The sequence below is a fragment of the Musca domestica genome, unplaced genomic scaffold (assembly GCF_030504385.1).
Source record: "Musca domestica strain aabys unplaced genomic scaffold, Musca_domestica.polishedcontigs.V.1.1 49, whole genome shotgun sequence".
Classification (NCBI taxonomy): Eukaryota; Metazoa; Arthropoda; class Insecta; order Diptera; family Muscidae; genus Musca; species Musca domestica.
In genome coordinates, this window is record NW_026712344.1 from 3,906,934 (window position 1) to 3,927,753 (window position 20,820).

Sequence of the window (20,820 nt, forward strand, 5' to 3'; positions counted from 1 at the left end):
GCTAATTTCATAGACTTCCAGTGGTCAAAATATAACTGCATTAGCCTATTAAGAAAATCATTTGCAAGGAGTATTTTTGCTGAAGCATTATGCATTACATCGCTGCAGATTTCATAACACTGTGCATCACCAACAATAATTATGGGAGAATCATAGTAGATTATAAAAGTAGATTAAAAATAGAATACATCCGTATTGACGTTTTGAAAGTTTACATCGCAGATTATCCGAAAAAAGGAAGCGATATCCTCTCTCTTAAAATATTTCCTCTACCATAGAAAGGAGGGTTTATTAAATTTGTCATTCCGTTTGTAACATCTCTAAATATAAGTCGTAGAACCTACAATGTGTATATATTCATGATCAGCATAAAATTCAAAGTCCATCTAGCGATGTCCGTCTGTCTGTCGGGCAGTACGTCTCTCTCTCTTGAAATCACAATATCGTCCTCATTATTTTACTTATAGCATTGAAATTTGAGACAAGTATGTGTCTTGTGTATGTATAGCCCCCATATAAAGGTACATCCCGATATTCGGTGTTTTGCTGATTTTAGCAGCATTTTTCAGCGGAATTGTTCCACAGTTGATATGAAGAGTTTATAACGGATTCTAACTCTGGTGACAGATTTTTGATTGTATGGATCCAAATCTTACTATAGCCTCCATATAACGCCCATCGTCATATTTGTTATTATGTTAGTTTAAACTACGTTTAGTTTGTAATGGTTTATAACTCCGTTGGCGGAACATTGTATATACAGGATGAGATAAAAACTGCAACAAAGTCATATGCCATGATTTTTACTTTTTTTTGGAAATTTTATTGCATAACAGCAAATAATGTCGGAAATAGCATCAAATTTTAGAATATGTTTAGAATTGTTCGAACTGGTCACCTTTGGCACGACCTTTAAACGACCAGTGAAACCATCACACTCTGCCCGAATGTTGCTCTGTGGTATTTCTGCCCATTCCCTGCGAAGCGCTTGCTTGAGGTGATCGACACTTTGGTATTTTTAAGTACCAACCTTGCTTTCCAAAATGCTCCAGACATAATAGTCCAACGGATTGGTATCCGGAGATTTTGGTGGCCGTTGTGCGCAGGAAATGAAGCGAAGAACCTCATTTTGTAACCATTCTTGGGTGGCGCGTGCTGAGTTCTGTTGGAATGTCCAAGGTCTGCGGCCAAAATGTTTTTCGTGTCCAAGGCTTTAATACAGCCTCCAGAATATTTTCGCGATAATATTCGCCATTTATTTTGATCCCACGGTCGATTAATACGGGCGGAGAGCGACCGTCGGCTGTTATGGCGGCCCACACCATCACCATGGTCGGCACTTGAGTTCTGGTGGCCAACTGAAGAAACACATTTTCAGCTGACCTCTTTGGCAAGTAAACACGATCATTTTGTTTGTTTACAAACTGCTGGACAACGAATGTTTTCTCATCGGGGAAAACCAAATTCGGCAGTTCACCACTTTCGGCCAAGCGAAGTAACTCTAGCTCTTTTGAGTCTATTTTCTTTCTGTCGCGGTGTAAGTTCTTGCACTTTTTGGAATTTCAATGGCTTTACCCCGAGCTCATTTTTCAATATTTGCCGAATGGAATATTGCGATATGTTTAGCTCACGTCGCGGGTTTCGATCAAGTCGCTTCTTTACTTTTCGAACAATTTCCGCCCCTGTTTTCTTCCGTCCACTCCCTTGACGTCTGGCTACGCTACCAGTATCACGGTAATGAGCGATGGTACGAGACACAAAAGATTTATTCGCATTTAATTGCTGGAGTGCTTTGACGATAGTCACTTGTGGTTTTCCAGCGAAATATAAAGAAATCCCACTATCCCATTACGAATAACCTTTTTTCAGGATAATCCTCACCAAAATCCTTTTGTACGCTTGTAAACAATATAATGAGCTGTCACTGGATTAATTTTAACGTCTTTCGGACGAGTGGCTTGGAAATGACAGCAGTCTGAAATTGTTTGCAGTTTTTTCATCTCACCCTGTTATTGATATTGGGTGAAGGACAGAGCTGGAATCGTGAAATTTTATTAAGAAGTCGATGTTGGTGTCTATGGTTGAAATATAGATGTGGTTTCGGAAATATGTACCATAATTTTACGAAAAGTACTAAGTTGAACTAAATTTGATATTTAGGTGACGGAATAGAGCTGAAGTCCTGAATTTTAATATTGATGTCAGCTGGGCTTGGATATGCGGAATATTGTTGTCCTAACTTCTACTAAATTCAGTTATGAGGGAGATTACAGGGCTAAAATTCCGATATTTGGCCAAAAAAAAAAAAAAAAAAAAAAACAAAAAAAAAAACTGCACAACCAAATTCCGGATACCAACAGAGATCTCATATTAAATTTGTGGATTCTAGCCCTATACCCTCACCCAATACCAAATTTAGTCCCATTTACTACATTCGTACAAATGGAGGACACATTTCCCAACCACCACCGAAAATCAAACGCAGATACCATCAATAATATAAAGAATCTAAATTGGCAGATACCCCCTTTAGGCCTTCTGTGAGACTTACGGTTATTCTTCCCTTAGTGCCGATGTAAGGCCTTTAGATTTCTACCGACGTTCGGTTCTTCAATAAGGCCTTGGGCCTTCTGAAATATCTCTTGTGTGTTTCTGGGACTGCTTCAAAGTCGTGTAGAAGCCCTCCATAAAATCATCAGATTTTTTTTAGACTCTAAGGTCTTCTGTGGGACTTACAATTGTTCCATAGTTTCTATTGGAATTCAGTTCTCCAATAAGGTCTTTGCGCCTTCAAAAATATGTGATTTGTTTCTGTAAGTCCTTCAAGTCCCTTGAAACACTTAAATGACTATTATATAGGATTCGGGTCACTGTAATCCTTCAGGTCTTTATTAACATGAATGTATTCTGTATTCTTTTATTAACATGAATGTATTCTGCAATACCTTCAAGCCTTTTTTCTAACCCTTTGCCTTCTATAAGACCTTGGGGGCCTTTTACGAGATTTTTTGGTCTTCCATAGAAGAAGACCTTTTGGTCTTTCATATGATATAAGATATCCTAGTATAATCCTCGTTTACGATATGATATGTCCTAGTAAAAGATATTTATGTTTTCTATTAGAACTGAATGATCTCTTCAAACTTTTGATGTTGTGGTGTGGTGGTGCTGGTCTTCAATGTTACCTTCTTCCGGCATTCCCTTTTTCTGTGAGAGAAAATCCTTCTTGGTTTCTATGGAAAAAAAACTTTATACTCCTTTATGAAAATAAGAGCTTAAATATGTCCCTTTCTTCCTGTGATTGCTTTAAAATTGCTACCATCTTCCTTAAGTCCATTCTACCTATTCGTTGAAAAACTATTTTAACAACTTGAAAAAATTGTTATCAACTAAACAATATGTTTTAAAAATATGTATCTCACACTTCTTCCCTCTCCTCCAATCATTTTCTCGTCATATATTTTTACTTTGTCGTTTGTGAGGCCTTGTATTTGGTAGTTCCTTGAACTGTTTCTAAAAATTCTAAAAATCTAAGGATGTGTCTTTGATTTAGTTGATTGGAATATATGGTGTCATGGATGTTATTTTGAAATTCGAGAGCACAACAAAACTATCTGATTTCTTTGAAAATAATAGCTTTGTTTCATTTACGCTCCAAATAACGAAGCTTGCTCTGCAGCTATTGCTTGTATCCATTTAATTTGATTAAATCTCACATGCCTGCCATATCGAGAGCGAGAGAGGAAGAGAAAGTATCCTTGAAATATTGACTTGTTACTCTTAGTATTACATGATAAAACAAAATACAAATAAAAAACATCCACCCCAACCCCCTCTTCTTTGATAGATAGAATTTCATTATTTTAAAATTTTCAAAATCAGACACACACAAAGAGATATGGGGTAGTAGGAGGGGGTGTGATGTTGATAGTCATTGTTTTATAAAAAAAAAATCGAGCATATGTTAAAGCCTTCAAAGAAATCTCAAACAAAGAGATATTACATTCAGTTCATGAGTGGGAGAATTTCTTCTGTTTTTAATTATCGTCAAGGTGGTGGCGATTTTTGTGGGATATTGTCTTTATAATTCAAATAAAAGGTAAACCGAAGACGGCTTACGGGAGCACGACGAACAGAGATAGTAAATTTTTAAAACGGTCTGAAGTGCTGATAGTCGATATATCCAAACTAAACAGGGAGCCTACATAGCTAAGAAAAGACGGGGAGTCTCTACAGGTGAGATTAGCAGAGAGTCCAAGAATCTGTATATATGAACCTAAAGGCAAGGTGTATAAACGAGCTGCGTGACAGGAAGTCTTCATAGATTAGCTGCATGACAGGGATTATTCACAGGCGAGCTAAAGGCCAGAAAGTTTTCGTAGACGAGGTGAGGGTCAGGGAGTCTCCGTAGACGAGATGACGAACGGCGAGTCGACGTAGAAGAGCTGGGACATCTCCATACACGAGCTGCATGGGAGGGAGTCTCCACAGACGAGCTGCATGGGAGGGAGTCTCCATAGACGAGCTGCATGAAAGTCACCATAAACCATGCTGCATGAAGTAGACAAGCTGGAGCATAGGTAGTCTCCATAGGCGAGATGAAGCATAGAAATGCTGGCGAACTGGGATCCTCCATAGACGACTGGCTTTCAGGTATCCTCCATTGACGACTGGGCCTTCAGGGAACCTTCATAGACCAGCTGGTGATCAGGGAGTCTCCATAGACGTGCTGACGCTCAAGGAGTCTCCACAGATGAGCTGAAGGACAGGCAGTCTCCAAAGATGACTGAAAAGTTGGACAGTCAGTCTTCATAGCTAGATGACAGCTGGAGACAGAGATATTTATCAGAGAAGCTAAAATACAATATTTTTTCCTAAAGATTCTCCCTCTAAATAAACATTCCAAAACCAAATGAAAATCATTAAATCTGACATGAGTAAAACACAATGGAGGGACTTTCATTTTCATCTAAGTACCTGATGAATTTTACGGATTTAGTTTTCTTTCATGTTTTTTTTTATTTGTTATTGCTCTATATATGTTCCATTGCCATTGCAAAGTACCAGCAGACCGACATGCATTGGTGGCATAGTAGTCGCTTTTTTAAGTTAAATTAGTAAAATTGATTTTCTCCTCCGCCACCACCGACAACATCACCATGCTGGAGCATCAACTTTTTTTTCCATTTATCTATCTATCTATTCTCCTTTGTACTCGTATTCCATTTTATCAATGACCTGCCTTCAGAATCTCTACCCTCCTCACCTCCCCCCATTTCGTTAACATTCATAGCCCTAATGCTCAATGGTTTTTTTTACCCCACTTTTGTATTTTAAAAAAATATATTTTTTGGAGATTCTTTCTTCCCTCCCCCACCTTCTCAATTGTGATTTTTTCTCTCTTTTTGGTTTATTTTCATTAGATTAACTTTATAAACCTTTTGTTCGAAATGATTTTATTCGGGTTGGAAGTTTTTTCCAGGTACTTTGACTGGTGTTCAATATATATTTTGTTCGTAGACGATTTTGGTTGGTATGCGTTTACAGCAAGGTTCTTGTGAAATAGGTTACAATATAAATACAAATCGTATATAATTCGGAATATATAGGGAATAGTTTTCTAACCGTTACTAAGCTTAATAACCAAAATTGTACCTCATTTAAATGCACTTTAAAAAAAACATTATTATTTGGCGGATTCTCCAAAAACGGGCTTATGTGGAAGAAACCTACCCCGCTGAATATGAACATTTATGCTTCAACAATGATACAATTTAGAAAATTTTAAACTTCACTCTCATAATATCATTTTAAGGTCTTTACGCATTTAAAAAATGCAGATTTAAAAGTCAAATAAAAAAATACAGTCTTTAGTATAGATTTGCATACACCCTGACGTTGCGTTACTTTTTATAATTTTTAAAACGAAAAAGTAAAACTTCTTAGAGATGAAGTTTCTGAGTAACTTTTTACCCGCATGTCCCATTCCTCTCCTCTATACGAGAAGTAAATCTTATGACAAATTTAAGAATCGTATCTTAACTTCTTGGCATACTAGTACCATCATTTGATACAGCCAAAAGTGTCTCATCGATATAACTGTTTTAAACCCTAGGATTTTTTTGACCAAATACGTTTCAGCACATTTGGATTCGATCTAGAGGTGTCCGCCCGTCTCTCTGTTTGGATATCTGGCTTTTGTGCACAATAACACTCGAAGGGTGTATCCGGTACATTGGTCGAAATTAAAAAAAAAAAAACAAGTAAAATAGTATCAGTCGGTTTTGCCGACAGATGTATACCCTCAGCCTTGAGTTACGAACGTGACAGATTTAGACTATATCGACTACTTCTTGTACTTTATATGAGGTATGTGCACCTTTTCGGAAAATGGAAATATGCGTCAGGTAACGGATACAGCGGACCGAAGTATTCCATTTTCACACTTTATCTAATACAGATAAAATACATCATCCTAGTCTGAATAGAATCGGATGATAATTTTGCGTTTTATGAGCTTCATGGATATATATGGACCGATATATCCCATCTTCACACCAGATCTTGAGTTAGTAGAAATAATGGGACGTGTGTAATGTGAAGAGAACTGGATGTTTATTTCGGATTCTTTGGAATGGAATCGTGTTCAAGTGTTTTAAGAGCGTGATGAATATTCAAAATTTCGACCTTTTGTGGGGGAGGTACTTGATGGAGTGGACCTATATTATACATTTTTGCACCTGACCTAGAACTGACGTAAATATCAGGATTTGCAAAGTTGGAACAAAATCGGATTATCGATTCTCTTTCTGTGCAGAAAATATTTTTTTTATATATTTTTTTATATATTTTATTTTTTTGAAAATCTTGATCATTTGTGTGGGAGGTACCAGAAGGAATGGACCGATATATTCCATCTTAACACCAGACCTTGGGTTAATTTAAATATTGAGATGTGTGAAATTTGAAGACAAACGGACTCTTACATCACATTTTATGAGAGTTGTAATTATTTAAAAATTTCGACCCTTTGTGGGGGAGGTACCAGAAGGAGTGGACCGATATTGTCCATTTTCACACTTGACCTAACACTGACGCAAATATTAAGATTTGCAAAGTTGGGGTAAAATCGGTTTATTGCTTCTCTTTCTGTGCAAAAAATAATTTTTTTGAAAATTTCGACCTTTTGTGGGGGAGGTACCAGAAGGAGTGGACCGATATTGCCCATCTCCGAACTCGATCTAAGTTTGACAAAAAATAATGAGATGTATCAAGTTTGGACCAAATCGGATACTCCCTTCAAGAGTTATCGTGCGCACCAGCCAGCCAGACAGACGGACATCGCTAGATCGACTCCAAATGTTCTGAAACGGATTTGGTCCAAAGAGACCTAGGGTCTAAAACCGTTATTTCGACTAGGCACGTTTTGACCGTATCAAATGATATATATGATCACACGCTGCCCGCATGTTGATCTGCGGTATTTTGGCCCATTCCCGGCAAACTGCTTGCCTGAGGTGATCGACACTTTGGTATCTTTTAGTGCCAACCTTGCTTTCCAAAATACTCCAGACACAATAGTCCAACGGATTAGTATTCGGAGATTTTGGTGGCCATTGTGCGCTGGAAATGAAGCGAAGAACCTCATTTTGTAACCATTCTTGGGTGGCGCGAGCTAAGTGAGATGGTGCTGAGTCCTGTTGGAATGTCCAAGATGATCCAAGATTTTCCAAATTGACCTCTTTGGCAAGTAAACACAATAATTTTGTTTGTTTACAAACTGCTGGACAACGAATGTTTTCTCATCGGAGAAAACCAAATTTGTCAGTTCACCAATTTCGGCCAAGCGAAGCAACTGTTTAGGTCTTTTGAGTCAATGTATTTTCTTTTTGTTGCGGTGTACGTTCTTGCACTTTTTGGGTCTTCAATGGCTTTACCCCGAGCTCACGAGCCATTTTTCGGCAACTACGACGCGGGTTTCGTCGGGCTTCACTACCAGTATCATGATAACGAGCAATGGTACGAGACGCAAAAAAATTATTCATATTTAAATGCTGAAGTGCTCTAACGATTGCTACTTTTGACTTTCCAGCCGAATATAAAGAATTCACACCATAACGATTGAATTCCATCACGAATAACTTTTTTCTGGAAAATTGTCACCAAAATGCTTTTGTACGCACGTAAACAATATAATGAGCTGTCACTGGAATAATTTTAATAGCTGTCGGACGAGTGGCTTTGAAATGACAACAATCTGAAGTTTGTTGCAGTTTTTTTTATCTCATCCTATATTTTTGTCTTTGACGTCATCCTCGTAAAATTATGTGTTATTGGAGATTTTTGCAATAATTCACCCAAAGTATTACATTAACCTTAAAAAGTGGATTCGTGGCTTTTGGGTAAGGTTTAGACTATCTACTTGGATGCAACGCATAATTTTGTAATTTTTTTCTAGCTCTACTTTCATAATCTGCTCAGTTGCGATTTTTTTTATTTTTTATAATATATATATATATATATATATATATATATATATATATATATATATATATATTTTTTTTTTTTTTTTTTTTTTTTTTTTTGTATAAAAATATACTCAAATATATTTATCATGTACTAAAAGAGCACATAACTGCCAGTCCTCCATTTAAAATAAGTTAACCATATGCTTAAATTACCAATCCAAGGCAATGTTATAATACCCTTGCCTTGGGCTGTGTCCTATCTTAGCTAACCCAATCTTTATATATTAGAACTTGATATAAATTTGTTCTCATGCATTTATTTTCTCTCTCTTTTGTTATCATCCACAGGGAAGATTGTATGATAAGGATTCACAAAATGTTACGAACTGGTAAATTGGATCATGCCATTGCATTAATGCGAGCTGCCAGGTAAGTTTAGCATTACATTCTACCGAACCAAACGAAATAAAAAAAGTTAAAAAGGAATGAAGAAATCAAACGAACGAACGAATGACTGGTGGTAAAGAGTGTAAATGAATTGTTCAGGGAGGGCGTGTGCTCGAGGGAAACAATGCCATGAAATGCCTAAGAGAATTGAGACTGAATTGAAATTGACGATAGGTATGTTACATGGTTTCGAATTTCCTTTTAATGGTCCCGCTAATGGTATTTAAAATGTATTTTGATTACTTGGCACATTTCGATAGAGACTTTGGAGCAAGAAAGAAGAGGAAAAAAAAACAGGAAGATATCCAAACGAACGCCGATTGATAAAAGTGTGTTAATTTCAGCGATAACGATTGCATAAGAATCTCTCAGTGGTGTGAGATGGTGGGGGAGTGTACGGAGTTTTTTCGTTAAATTTGTTTGAAAGCATGTAATAACTTATTCTCTTAATTAAGTGAGATTGACAAGTATTAAATTTTCGAAACCTTCCATAGATCTGGCATGCCTTCATAGATATTTTATAAAATGAAAAATATCCTCATAGGTTTTTAAGGCATAAATGACCTTCTATGTAGGACGTCTATGCATAATATGCCTATTCAACACAATTTATTATGTATTGCAATTATTTATTCTTCCATTGAAGGTGTTGAAGGCAGTTGAATATGAGTAGAAAAAGCGAATGCATTGTGAATAATAAATAAACTTTTTCTTCCTCGCTTTCTGCTACTTTCTTTTTGGCGTTTTTCTTCAACTTGAGGTATCCTTTATTCCTTATCATAGTCCGCAGTTTGGAGGAAGCTGTCTATTTTTATACCCTACACTACAAGGTGGTCAGGGTATTATGTCTTTGTGCATTTGTTTGTAACAGGCAAAAGGAAACGAGATCGACCCATAGTTCCTTTTGAGGATCTGCATAGAATCACATTCTGAGTCGATTTATGCATGTCCGTCCGTCCGTCTGTCCATGTATTTTTGCACATATCATTTGTTTGGTCCAAGGACGAACCCTATTGAAATTGGAGGTAATCGTTCAAAATTTAGATATAGGTCCCATATATATCTTCGTCCGATTTGCCCTTTATTGTGCACCAAACGTATAATATCAGCCTGATTTGTATGGAATTTTGCATATACCGTCAAATTAGGCCTGAAAATAAGTAGTCTCTCAAATGTTATCGAAATCGGTTCAGATATAGCTATAGCTCCCATATATATTGTTCATCCGATTTATTATTTTTGTCCTCCGCAGCCGTAATATGCACTATGCAACAACAATATTTGGGGAAATATATCAAATACAGCTCAGAAATACATTTGCTAAATTTTATCGAGATCGGTTCAGATTTGGATATAGCTCCCATATATAACTTCGTCCGATTTACCTTTTATTGTGTACCAAACGTCTAATATTTGTCTAAATGGGACGGAATTTGGCACTTACGACTGAATTGAGTCTAGAAGCTAGTATGTCAAATTTGGTGATGATCGGTTCAGATATAGCTATAGCTTCCATATATATTATTCATCCGATTCGTTATATTTGTTACCCACAACCGTAATATGCACTCCGTAACAACGATATTCAAGGAAATATATCAAATACAGCTCAGAAATATCTTTGCCAAATTTTATCGAGATCGGTTCCGATTTGGATACAGCTCCGATGTATACTTTAATCTGATTTCAAATTAATTTCGCACCAAATGGGCAATACAAGTCCGAATTTAAAAGATACAAATGCTTCGGCATATTTAGTCCTTTGAACTTAAATAATAATTATAATCATAGCGTGTATGATTGAATTCTCCCATAAAAACTTTTAATTGTTATGTGGAGCTCTACTAAATTAGCAAAGTGGTGTAGGGTTCGACGGACCCATGTTTTTTTTTTTTTTTTTTTTTAAATCAAAGAAAAAAATAAAAATTGGGCGGTTGGCAATGTTAATCATTTAATTTGTTCCAAGTTGATTTGTTTACATCAATTTTTGAATATGATATCTCTCAAATGGCCGCCTCTGGTGTTGATGACGTATTGTGCCCTTTTTGCTGCATTTTCCATCGTTTTTGCCAACATTTCGGCCGGAATAGCGGCTATTTCTTCACGAATGTTGTCCTTGAGCTCTTCTACGGTTCTTGGCTTGTTAACGTAAACCTTTGACTTCAAATATCCCCACAAGAAGAAGTCAGGCGGCGTCAAATCGGGCGAACGCGGTGGCCAGTCCAAATCACCACTTTTCGACATCAAACGGCCCGGAAACAAATTCTTCAGAAAATCGATTGTTATGCGACTTGTGTGCGGTGGAGCGCCGTCTTGTTGAAACCAGAACTGCCTCATACGCTTTCGACGAAGGATTTTCAGTGGCGTAAAAACGGCAATTTTGCTTATTTACGGTCCCATTCAATGTGAAATGGGCTTCATCGGACATGATAATTTTGTTCCAAAATTGCTCGTCATCTTCGGCCATTTCGATGACTCTTTGGGCCCATTCCAATCGACGAGGCTTGTCCGCAGGCAACATTCTTTGCGTCAATTAAATTTTGTACGAGAACAAATACAAATCAATGCGAATAATCCGTTGTAAAGTGGACCGAGCCATGCCTAACTGCTGAGAACGGCGTTTTTGGGATGTTCTTAGGGACCTCTCAACACTGGCTCGGTCGACTTTTATATGGCCTCTTCGGATTAGAAAGAGCCTTACCAGTCGAAAATTTTTCGTATAAACGCTTAATGGTGTTCTTAGAAGGCGCACTTCTCACATTTTTGAATGTTTTAAAAGCACGTTGAGTTGTCACAATTGCCTTCGTCTGTTGAATGTGAGTTTCAGAGCGCTCGCGTGGCGTGTATTGGTTCATGGTAAAAATCTGCTTGGACTGACGCTTCAAACGCGGTATGTCATTAAGCGATGTGACATCTCTGTCAAAAGTTATGGCGTTGGCAGATGGGTCCGTTGAATATGGGTAATCCTGTATATAAGCAAGCAAATCACATATTGAGAAAATCGGTTCAGATATAGCTTCCTCCCACATATATGTTTTTCCGATTTGGGATTTGAAATCCATGACACGCGTAATATGCACTGCAGAAGAATGATATTTGGTACCGGACATCACAAACTGTTCGAAAATACCTCTGTCAAATTTTATCGATATCGGTTTAGATTAGGATATATCTGCTATATATATGTATATATGTATATATATATATATAGATATATAATTATATATATATATATATATATATATATATATATATATATATATATATATATATATATATATATATATATAAAGTAACTCACAAGCGTAATATGCATTCCCAACAACTATCTTTGGTACCAGATATCAGATACAGCTCTGAAATAAGTGTATTTCAAGATCGGTTCAAATTTGGCTCCCATATATATTCCCAACCGATTTCGGGTTAATTGTGCACCAAATAGCCAATATCAGTCCAAAAGTCCTGAATTTTGGTACATCCGATCGAATTCAGTACATCGAATTCGAAAAAAATCGGTTCTGTTATACATACCTATAGCTCCCATATATATGTTTCATCCGATTTGGTGTTTAAGTCCCTTAAATTCGTAATATGCATTCGACAACAATGATATTTGGTATCAGATACCTTAAAAAGCTCGGAAATACCTTTGACAAATTTTATCAAGAATGGTTAAGATGTGGATATAGCTCCCATATATATCCTTAATTCTATTTCAGGTTTATGGTGCAAATAATGGCTAATATCAGCCCAAATGGAGTAAATTTCGGTAAGTACGTTTCCATTTTGTGCAACTCAGTTCCGATATACATTTTTTTGTAATATAATCCTTCTCCATGTTATATCATGCATTCTATAGCAACCTGTAACTGCTCTAAAAGCAAATGTTGATAGGTGGTATGATCTACTTGAAATAAATTGTTTTGTTACGGGAGCTCTACTAAGTATGCATAGTTGTATAGGGTATCATATAGTCGGCTAAATATTTAAAACCATCTATCATTATCTACGCTCAAATCATTCTTGCCAAAGCTGTAAAATATTCTGAAGACACTCGAAGTTAATGAAATCATCCTATATACAAGGTGAGATAAAAAACTGTAACAAAGTAAAACGCCATAATTTTTTTTTTTTAATACTATTGAATGAAAGCAAAAATTTGTCGGAAATAGCATCAAATTTTAGAATAAGGGTAGATTTGTTCGAATTGGCCTCCTTGGGCACGAATTATGGTCTTTAAACAGCCAATGAAACCGTCACACGCTGCCCGAATGTAGCTCTGGGGAATGTTGGCCCATTCCCGGCGAAGCGCTTGCTTGAGGTGATCGACACTTTGGTATTTTTTAATGCCAACCTTGCTTTCAAAAATACCCCAGACACAATAGTCCAACGGATTGTTACTCGGAGATTTTGATGGCCATTGTGCGCTGGAAATGAAACGAGGAGCCTCATTTTGTAAACATTCGTGGTGGCGCGTGTTGAGTTTTATGATGCTGAGTCCTGTTGGATTGTCCAAGGTCTGTGGCCAAAATGTTTGCGTGCCCAAGGCTTTAATACACCCTCCGAAATATTTTCGCGATAATATTCGGCATTTATTCTGATGTCATGGTCGATTAATACGAGCGAGAGCGAACGTCGGCAGATATGGCGGCCCACACTATCACCATGGCCGGCGATTGAGTTCTGGTGGCCAAACGAAGGTGCACATTATCAGCTGACCTCTTCGGCAAGTAGACACGATCATTTTGTATGTTTACAAACTGCTGGACAACGAATGTTTTTTCATCGGAGAAAACCAAATTCGGCAGTCCACCACTTTTGGCCAGCAAAGTAACTCTTTAGCTCTTTTGAGTCTATTTTCTTTCTATTGCGGTGTAATTTTTGCACTTTTTGGAATTTCAATGGCTTTACTCCGAGCTCATTTTTCAATATTTGCCGAATGGAATATTGCGATATGTTCAGCTCACGAGCCATTTTTCGGCCACTGCGACGAACCATTTCTGCTGATGTTGCTGTTTTCTTTCGTGCACTTCCTTGATGTCGGGCTACGCTACCAATATCACGTTAACAAGTGATGGTACGAGACACAAAATATTTATTTACATTTAAATGCTGGAGTGCTCTAACGATAGCCACTTGTGGTTTTCCAGCCAAATATAAAGAAATTACACTATCACGCTGGAATTCCATCTACATCAAAATAGGGACCTATATTGTCCTTTGCAATACCAAAAATTTTACGGACCTAAAATGCATCTCAGCTACATTATATAATTTTACCATATCTCCTCAGATTTCCTCAGACGGACGGACATGGCTAATTTGCTTAGGATCTTATGCTGCCCAAAATGTATATATACCTTGTGGGATTTAAAATGTTTATTTCGATGTGTTAACAAGTAAAAAAGCTGTAAATTCGGCCGGGCCGAACTTTTAATACCCTCCACCATTTGGAACAAATTTGACAATTTCCAAAAAAAAAAAAAAAAAATAAATAAAAAAATAAAAATAAAATCCGTTAAAAATTCTGGTAAGATCTTAAAAATACCGAATGCGACGACGTGGACCTGCATAGGCAACTTTTGTCATAAGTTATTACAATATTTAAATGCGAAACTTGAAGAAAAATCTGTTTATAATGTAGCTAAAATCGTCAAAACACCGAATATAGGGGGTACCGTTATATGGGGGCTATACGAAGACGTGGACCTGCACAGACAATTTTCTGGCATGGGCTGAAGTATCCATTACGAACTTCACAAGCGAAATTTTAAACAATCCCGGTAAATAATGTCGCTAAAATCATCAAAATACCGAATATCGGGGGGTACGGTATATGGGGGCTATACGAAGACGTGGACCTACATGGTCCATTTTTTGTTTTATGCTGCAGCATCGACTACGAATTTCAAATGCCAACTTTGAAACGATTCCGGTAAATAATGTCGCTAAAATCATCAAAATACCGAATATCGGGGGGTATGGTATATGGGGGCTACATGAAGACGTGTACCTACATGGTCCATTTTCTGTTTTATGCTGCAGTATCTATTACGAACTTCAAATACCAAATTTGGAACAATTCCGTTAAATAATGTCGCTAAAATAATCAAAATACCGAATATCGGGGGGTACCGTTATTTAGGGGCTATACGAAGACGTGGACCTACACAGATTATTTTCTGCCTTAGGCTGTAGTATCCATTACGAACTTCAAATGCCAAATTTGAAACTATTCCGGTGAATAATGTCGCTAAAATCATCAAAATAACGAATATCGAGAGGTACCGTTATATGGGGGCTATATGATAACTTGGACCTACATAGCCCATTTACGAACTTAACCTGCCAACGAACAGACAGACGGACATGGCTAAATCGTCTTAGAATTTTACGCTGATCAAGAATATATATATATATATATATATATATATATATATATATATATATATATGTATATATATATATATATTTTGTTGGGTCTGACATGAGTATTTCGAGGAGTTACAAACGGAATGACAAAATTAATATACCCTCCATAGTATGGTGGAGGGTATAAAAACGGTATGCCAAACTTAGCATAACCTTCATTGTTGGTGCTAGTAGAGGCTATAAAAATAAATAATAATTTAACTACGTCCATGTTAAAATAATTGGTTGATATATCGATGTGTAATTAGTATTTGATACCTTCCCCACCAAACTTATAATGAAGAGGGGTTTCGTCTTTTGGCAAACCTGGTTTATGTTGCAAAATTTGATGATGGTTCAAAGCAACTTTCCACTTTCCATTAACTAAGGATGCCCGTTGCTATATTTGACTTTATTGAATTCCAATTCAATTACATATTTCATTGTTACTTTCTCTCGCTCTTGATCTCCTTTTTGTAGTTGATTCATTTTAATTAGTTCAAGTGCTCCTGCAGGGACTCTTTTGACGATCATTGTTACCCGATGACCGGTGTGTAAAGTTAAAATGTTTTTTTTTTTTTTTTTTTTTGAAATACATCGCAAAAAGTGAATGGAAGCCCCCAAAAGGCTTACCCGCCGCCAATTGACTGCTCACATTGACTATGAAAGTTTTCGTTACCTGATATCATCGGAGCGAGCAAAGGCATCGGTCGTTGTTGGTTGTGCTGATGTTACTTTGGGTTTTTTTTTTGTGCCGCTGCTGTTGTAGTCTTTAGTTCTGATGCCGGCAGGAATATTAAATAGTTTTTATTTATAGCTAAAGATAAAAAGTAGCTTTCTTTTCTCGGTGCCACAATTTTCCCTCTACATTACCTACCCCTCCAGACGGAAGTTTTATGGCAAGTTGTGAAGTGGTAGTGCTCGTTTTGATCTCCATCTCTTCCCCACTTTTGATATTCTTTTATCAGCCTAAAAGCTATTGTTGGTATTTTGGAGGTCGGCAGTGAATTTTGTGTGTGTGTTGTTGTGTTTTACTGTCGTTCTTGTTGTTGTCTCCCTGAATGTCTGCTGCGTCTCTAGGAGGTGGTAACTTTCAATGGAGTTAAGTGTTTTTCAGTTGTTGCTGTTGCCATTGGCGGCAGCCATTTCCATTCTGTTGCTACCCTCAAACACACACAGTCACAGGTAGTGAAGACTTTAAGCCGCTTTCAACTATATTCATTGTTACAATGACTAAAGCTTCTGCTAAGTCCTGTGATGTGGCAGTTAAAGCTTCCGTGCATTTTTTTCTCTTTAGCATTTGTGTTACGGAAAAAAGCGAGTGTAGTGAATGCAAAAAGGGCTGTGTAGGGTTTGGCAATTTTATAAAATGCGTACCTTTTGAAAACATGTATTCTTGGAAATTCTATTAGATGGTACCAAAAGTACAAAATAGTACGAAAAATTGTACAATTGTTATTGAGCCAACGTCAAGATATAGAGCTCAATTTTTCAAGTGTTTGGAAAAGTCATTTTTTAATTGTACTAAAAGGATACGAAAAGAATCACTGATACAGCGCAAGATAGATGTATCAAAGGCTTTTGGAAATTCGATCTTCAAGATTACGAAAAATTCGGAAAAAGTACTAAATTTCTAAAATTATTTCAGTTGGTATTATCTGAACGGAGAGAGCTAAAAAAATTTGGTATCAAAATCAAGGTTGGAAAGTAAGCCTGATAAAGGTGGCTTTGCAAATAAGTACTAGTACTGTGCGAACTGTACTAAATTGTACTAAATTTGGAACAGTTTGGTTTTGGTGTGAACGAATGAGGCTGGAATTTTGAAATTTTGTATTAGGGTCTCTGTTGGTTGTTGGTTTTTGATGAAGAGGTGGCTTTGGAAATGTGTACTATAAGTGTACAGAAATTACTAAATAGTACTATATTTGGTACAACTGTACATTGGGTGAAAAGGTAGTGCTTGAAATTTGGTATAAGGGTCGCTATTCATGTGTAACTTGGACATATGGTTTCGGAAATGTGTACTACAATTTTACGAAAAGTACTAAATGGTACTATTTTTGGTATGGGTAAAGCGATTGGCATAAAATTGTGAAATTTCATATTAAGATTACTGATGGTATCTGTGATTAAGATTTAGTGTTGGTTTGGAAACGGTCCAATATTTTTACGAAAAGTACTAAGGGGTACTATTTTTTTTTTTTGTTGTGTGAAGAGAATCTTGAAATATAATATAAATGGCACTGCTGGTATTTGTAATAGAGATTTTAAAAAAGGTGTTCTATAATGGTTTGAAAAGTACTGAACATATCACGTTCAGTACTTTTAGGTATTTTAGGTATTGGGTGCAGTGATAGTGCTGGTATCTTCAAATTCTATATTGAGGTCTATGTTGGTATCTCGAATTGAGATATGGTGATGGTTTTAGAAATGTCTACTAAGTATGCGAACTGTACTAAATGGTACTAAAATTAAGATATAGTGTAGAAGGTGGTTCTGGGAATGTGTACTATAATTTTTCGAAAACTACTAAATGGTACTATATTTGGTATTGGGTGAAGGGATAGAAATACAATTCTGAGAAGTTATATTTAGACCACTGATGGCATCTGTGTTAGAGACTTGTTGATGGTTTGGAAATTGCGTCCTATAGTTGTACGAATTGTTTTTAATGGTACTAAATTTGGTATTGGGTGAAGGAATAGGGTTGAAATATGATATTAAGGCCACTGTTGGAATGTATTGTTGAGATATGAATATTATTTTGAAAATGTGTACTATAATTGTTCGAAATGTACTAATTTTAGAGTTTAGTAGCAGAATTTGGTATTAGGTGAACGGATAGGGCTGGAGTCCTGAAATTTGATATGGATATCACCGTAAGTATCTGTACAGGGTTGTCCATATTCGACGGACCCATCTGGCAACGCCATGACTTTTGACAGAGATGTCACATCGCTTAATGACATACCGCATTTGAAGCGTCAGTCCAAGCAGATTTTTACCATGAACTAATACACGCCACGTGAGCGCTCTGAAATAGTTGAAATTTACATTCAGCAGAAGAAGTCAATTGTGAAAAAAAATGTGAGAAGTGCGCCTTCTAAGAACACCATTAAGCGTTTATACGAAAAATTTTCGACTGGTAAGGCTCTTTATAATCCGAAGAGGCCATATAAAAGTCGACCAAGGCGATCGGCCGAGAATATCGCTGCCGTACGAGCCAGTGTTGAGAGGTCCCCAAGAACATCCCAAAAACGCCGTTCTCATCAGTTGGGCATGGCTCGGTCCACTTTACAACGGATTATTCGCATTGATTTGCATTTGTTTCCGTACAAAATTCAATTGACGCAAAGAATGTTGCCTGCGGACAAGCCTCGTCGATTGGAATGGGCCCAAAGGGCCCAAAGGTCCGTCGAATATGGGCAACCCTTTAGTTAAGAGAAATAGGGAATTTCGGAAATTCGCACTATGAACATACTAAAAGTGCATGTATATAGCTTTGAGGGAATTGAGAATGCATACTATGGTCGGAAAGTACTAAATGACAGTAAATTTGCCTCTGAGTGATTGGATAGAGCTTAAATCCAGAAATTTGTTCTTGACTGTTGGTTTCTAGGATTTAGATATGGTGATGGCCAAATTTTATTATGAAAAGGTGTTAAAACAGTTATGGCGAGAAAAATAACAAAAATAACAACAAATAATTTTGGAGACCTTTAAGTTGAAAAAGTGACCATTCTTCAATTATCCTTTTGGAACTTGAATATAAATTTAGTTTTATTGAATTGGTGCTGCTGAGAAGTTAGTACGATGAATGAATTATTGTTTTGTCCAATAAATTATAAACGATTTGTACATTTCGAGTACAAAATTGAACTGGTGGAACGAATTCAAAAATTTTAAAGTGGATTTTTCTCTGACTAAGTAGCTGGTACCTGCTAGGGTATAAAGGGTATAGTTAAAATGTTTTTTTTTTTTTTTTTTTTTTTTTTTTTTTTCTTTTTTTTTTTTTAAAGAGGCATTTTCCGAATTTACATAACGCAAGTTAACTTGTGGCAAGTCTCGGCTTTTAAGACAGAGGGTTATGAAGAATTGAAATAGTAAAAATTGCTCTTGCTGTGAAATTTTTCTGGCAATTCCTTTTTTTGTTTTTATTACTATACATAAAGTTAATAAATGACAACGACAGGAAAAACATTAATAAAAAGCGAAGGTTGCTGGGAGGCAATTATGCCTTGTATGAATGAATAAGGTAGGCTTAAAAGAGAACTATGAAAACTGACTTTCGGTATCTCGCCTAGTCTAAATCAGGACTACATATCTAAGTATTGTATAGTGCTGTCAAAATGGCATTTGTGTGAAAAAATCTAATTTTTCCTAACGGAAGATGATGATGATTAATGAGTTAAAATTTTTTATTGGATCTAATTTTTTTTGGATGAGTTACAAACTTTATATAGCCTTCATACAATAGTGAATCGCATCAAAACTGAACATCCTTAAGACTCTTAATTGCCAGACAAAGTGTGGTGAACTCCTTCTGCCGTAAATGCCATTTATATTTTAAGGAACTTCTAATGAGCCCCGTAAAAATTTTTCGTTAGCCCAACAATTGTTAATATCTTCAGACCACATTAATTTGTCTTTTTTCACTATCTCATGCATAAAGTCTGCCTAGACTTTCTTGCCATATATTTTCCCCAGTGTTAACTCCCACATTGTACTGACGTTTGCTGGCTCCCTCCTCTTTGAGTGCGTCCATTTTCTTTGGCCACAATCAAACGACGTGGAATGAATTTACCTTCACACATTTTCACCATGGATGGCATGCCTGCCATTCATTCACTTTTATTGCACAGAAAAGACAAGTCCAGGTGCATCGTTATTTCAGACAAAAGCTTTTTAGTTGGTGGGCATTCAATTTTATACTCCAGCGAGAAGAGCGAGCGAGCGAGCGAAGAAGAACAGCCCTGCTGAGTTCTTTATGTTCATGAATTTGTTGCGTTTTTTTTTTTGTGGCGCAAAGAACGAAGCGGTTTATTATTCCAAAATTTAGAGTGTTACGTTTTGGGTTGTTCATTTGTTGTTGTTGTTGTTATTGTAGTACTTGGACACTAAATCTTGCATGGCATCTCTCTTAATGTTGTTTTTTTTGGTACTTGCCGCTGGATTCTAGCGATGAAAGTGTTAATTATGTTTAAGTCGTTGTGAGTTGTAGATTTTGTTGAGTTTTTGTTGTTTCCTTTTTTTCTTTTCCACTTCTTCTTGGTTTACTTGGCCAAGGGAAAATATAATGCATTATTTCTTTGTTGTTATTGTTGTGCTTTTGTTATGTTTTTTTTTTTATTCGCTAGTCTCTCTCCTTCTTTCTAAATTAACTAACACATTTGTTTTGTAGTTTGCTGGGGTCCTGTGGTCGGGATAATTTATGAGACATTAAATTTAAGTTTATGTTAAAACAGATCTCTTTTGATAACAACGCCGAGTGCTT

At 36.6% G+C, this 20,820-nt stretch overlaps 1 protein-coding gene across 1 annotated transcript in view; it reads left to right on the top strand.

Annotated features, from left to right (window-relative positions):
* Nucleotides 1-20,820, top strand: part of LOC101888435 (protein timeless homolog) — a 697,464-nt gene that overhangs the window by 157,095 nt on the left and 519,549 nt on the right. The window contains exon 10 of the mRNA XM_059128021.1: nt 8,817-8,897. Coding sequence (XP_058984004.1) covers nt 8,817-8,897 — 81 coding nt within the window. The remainder of the gene's footprint in view (nt 1-8,816; nt 8,898-20,820) is intronic.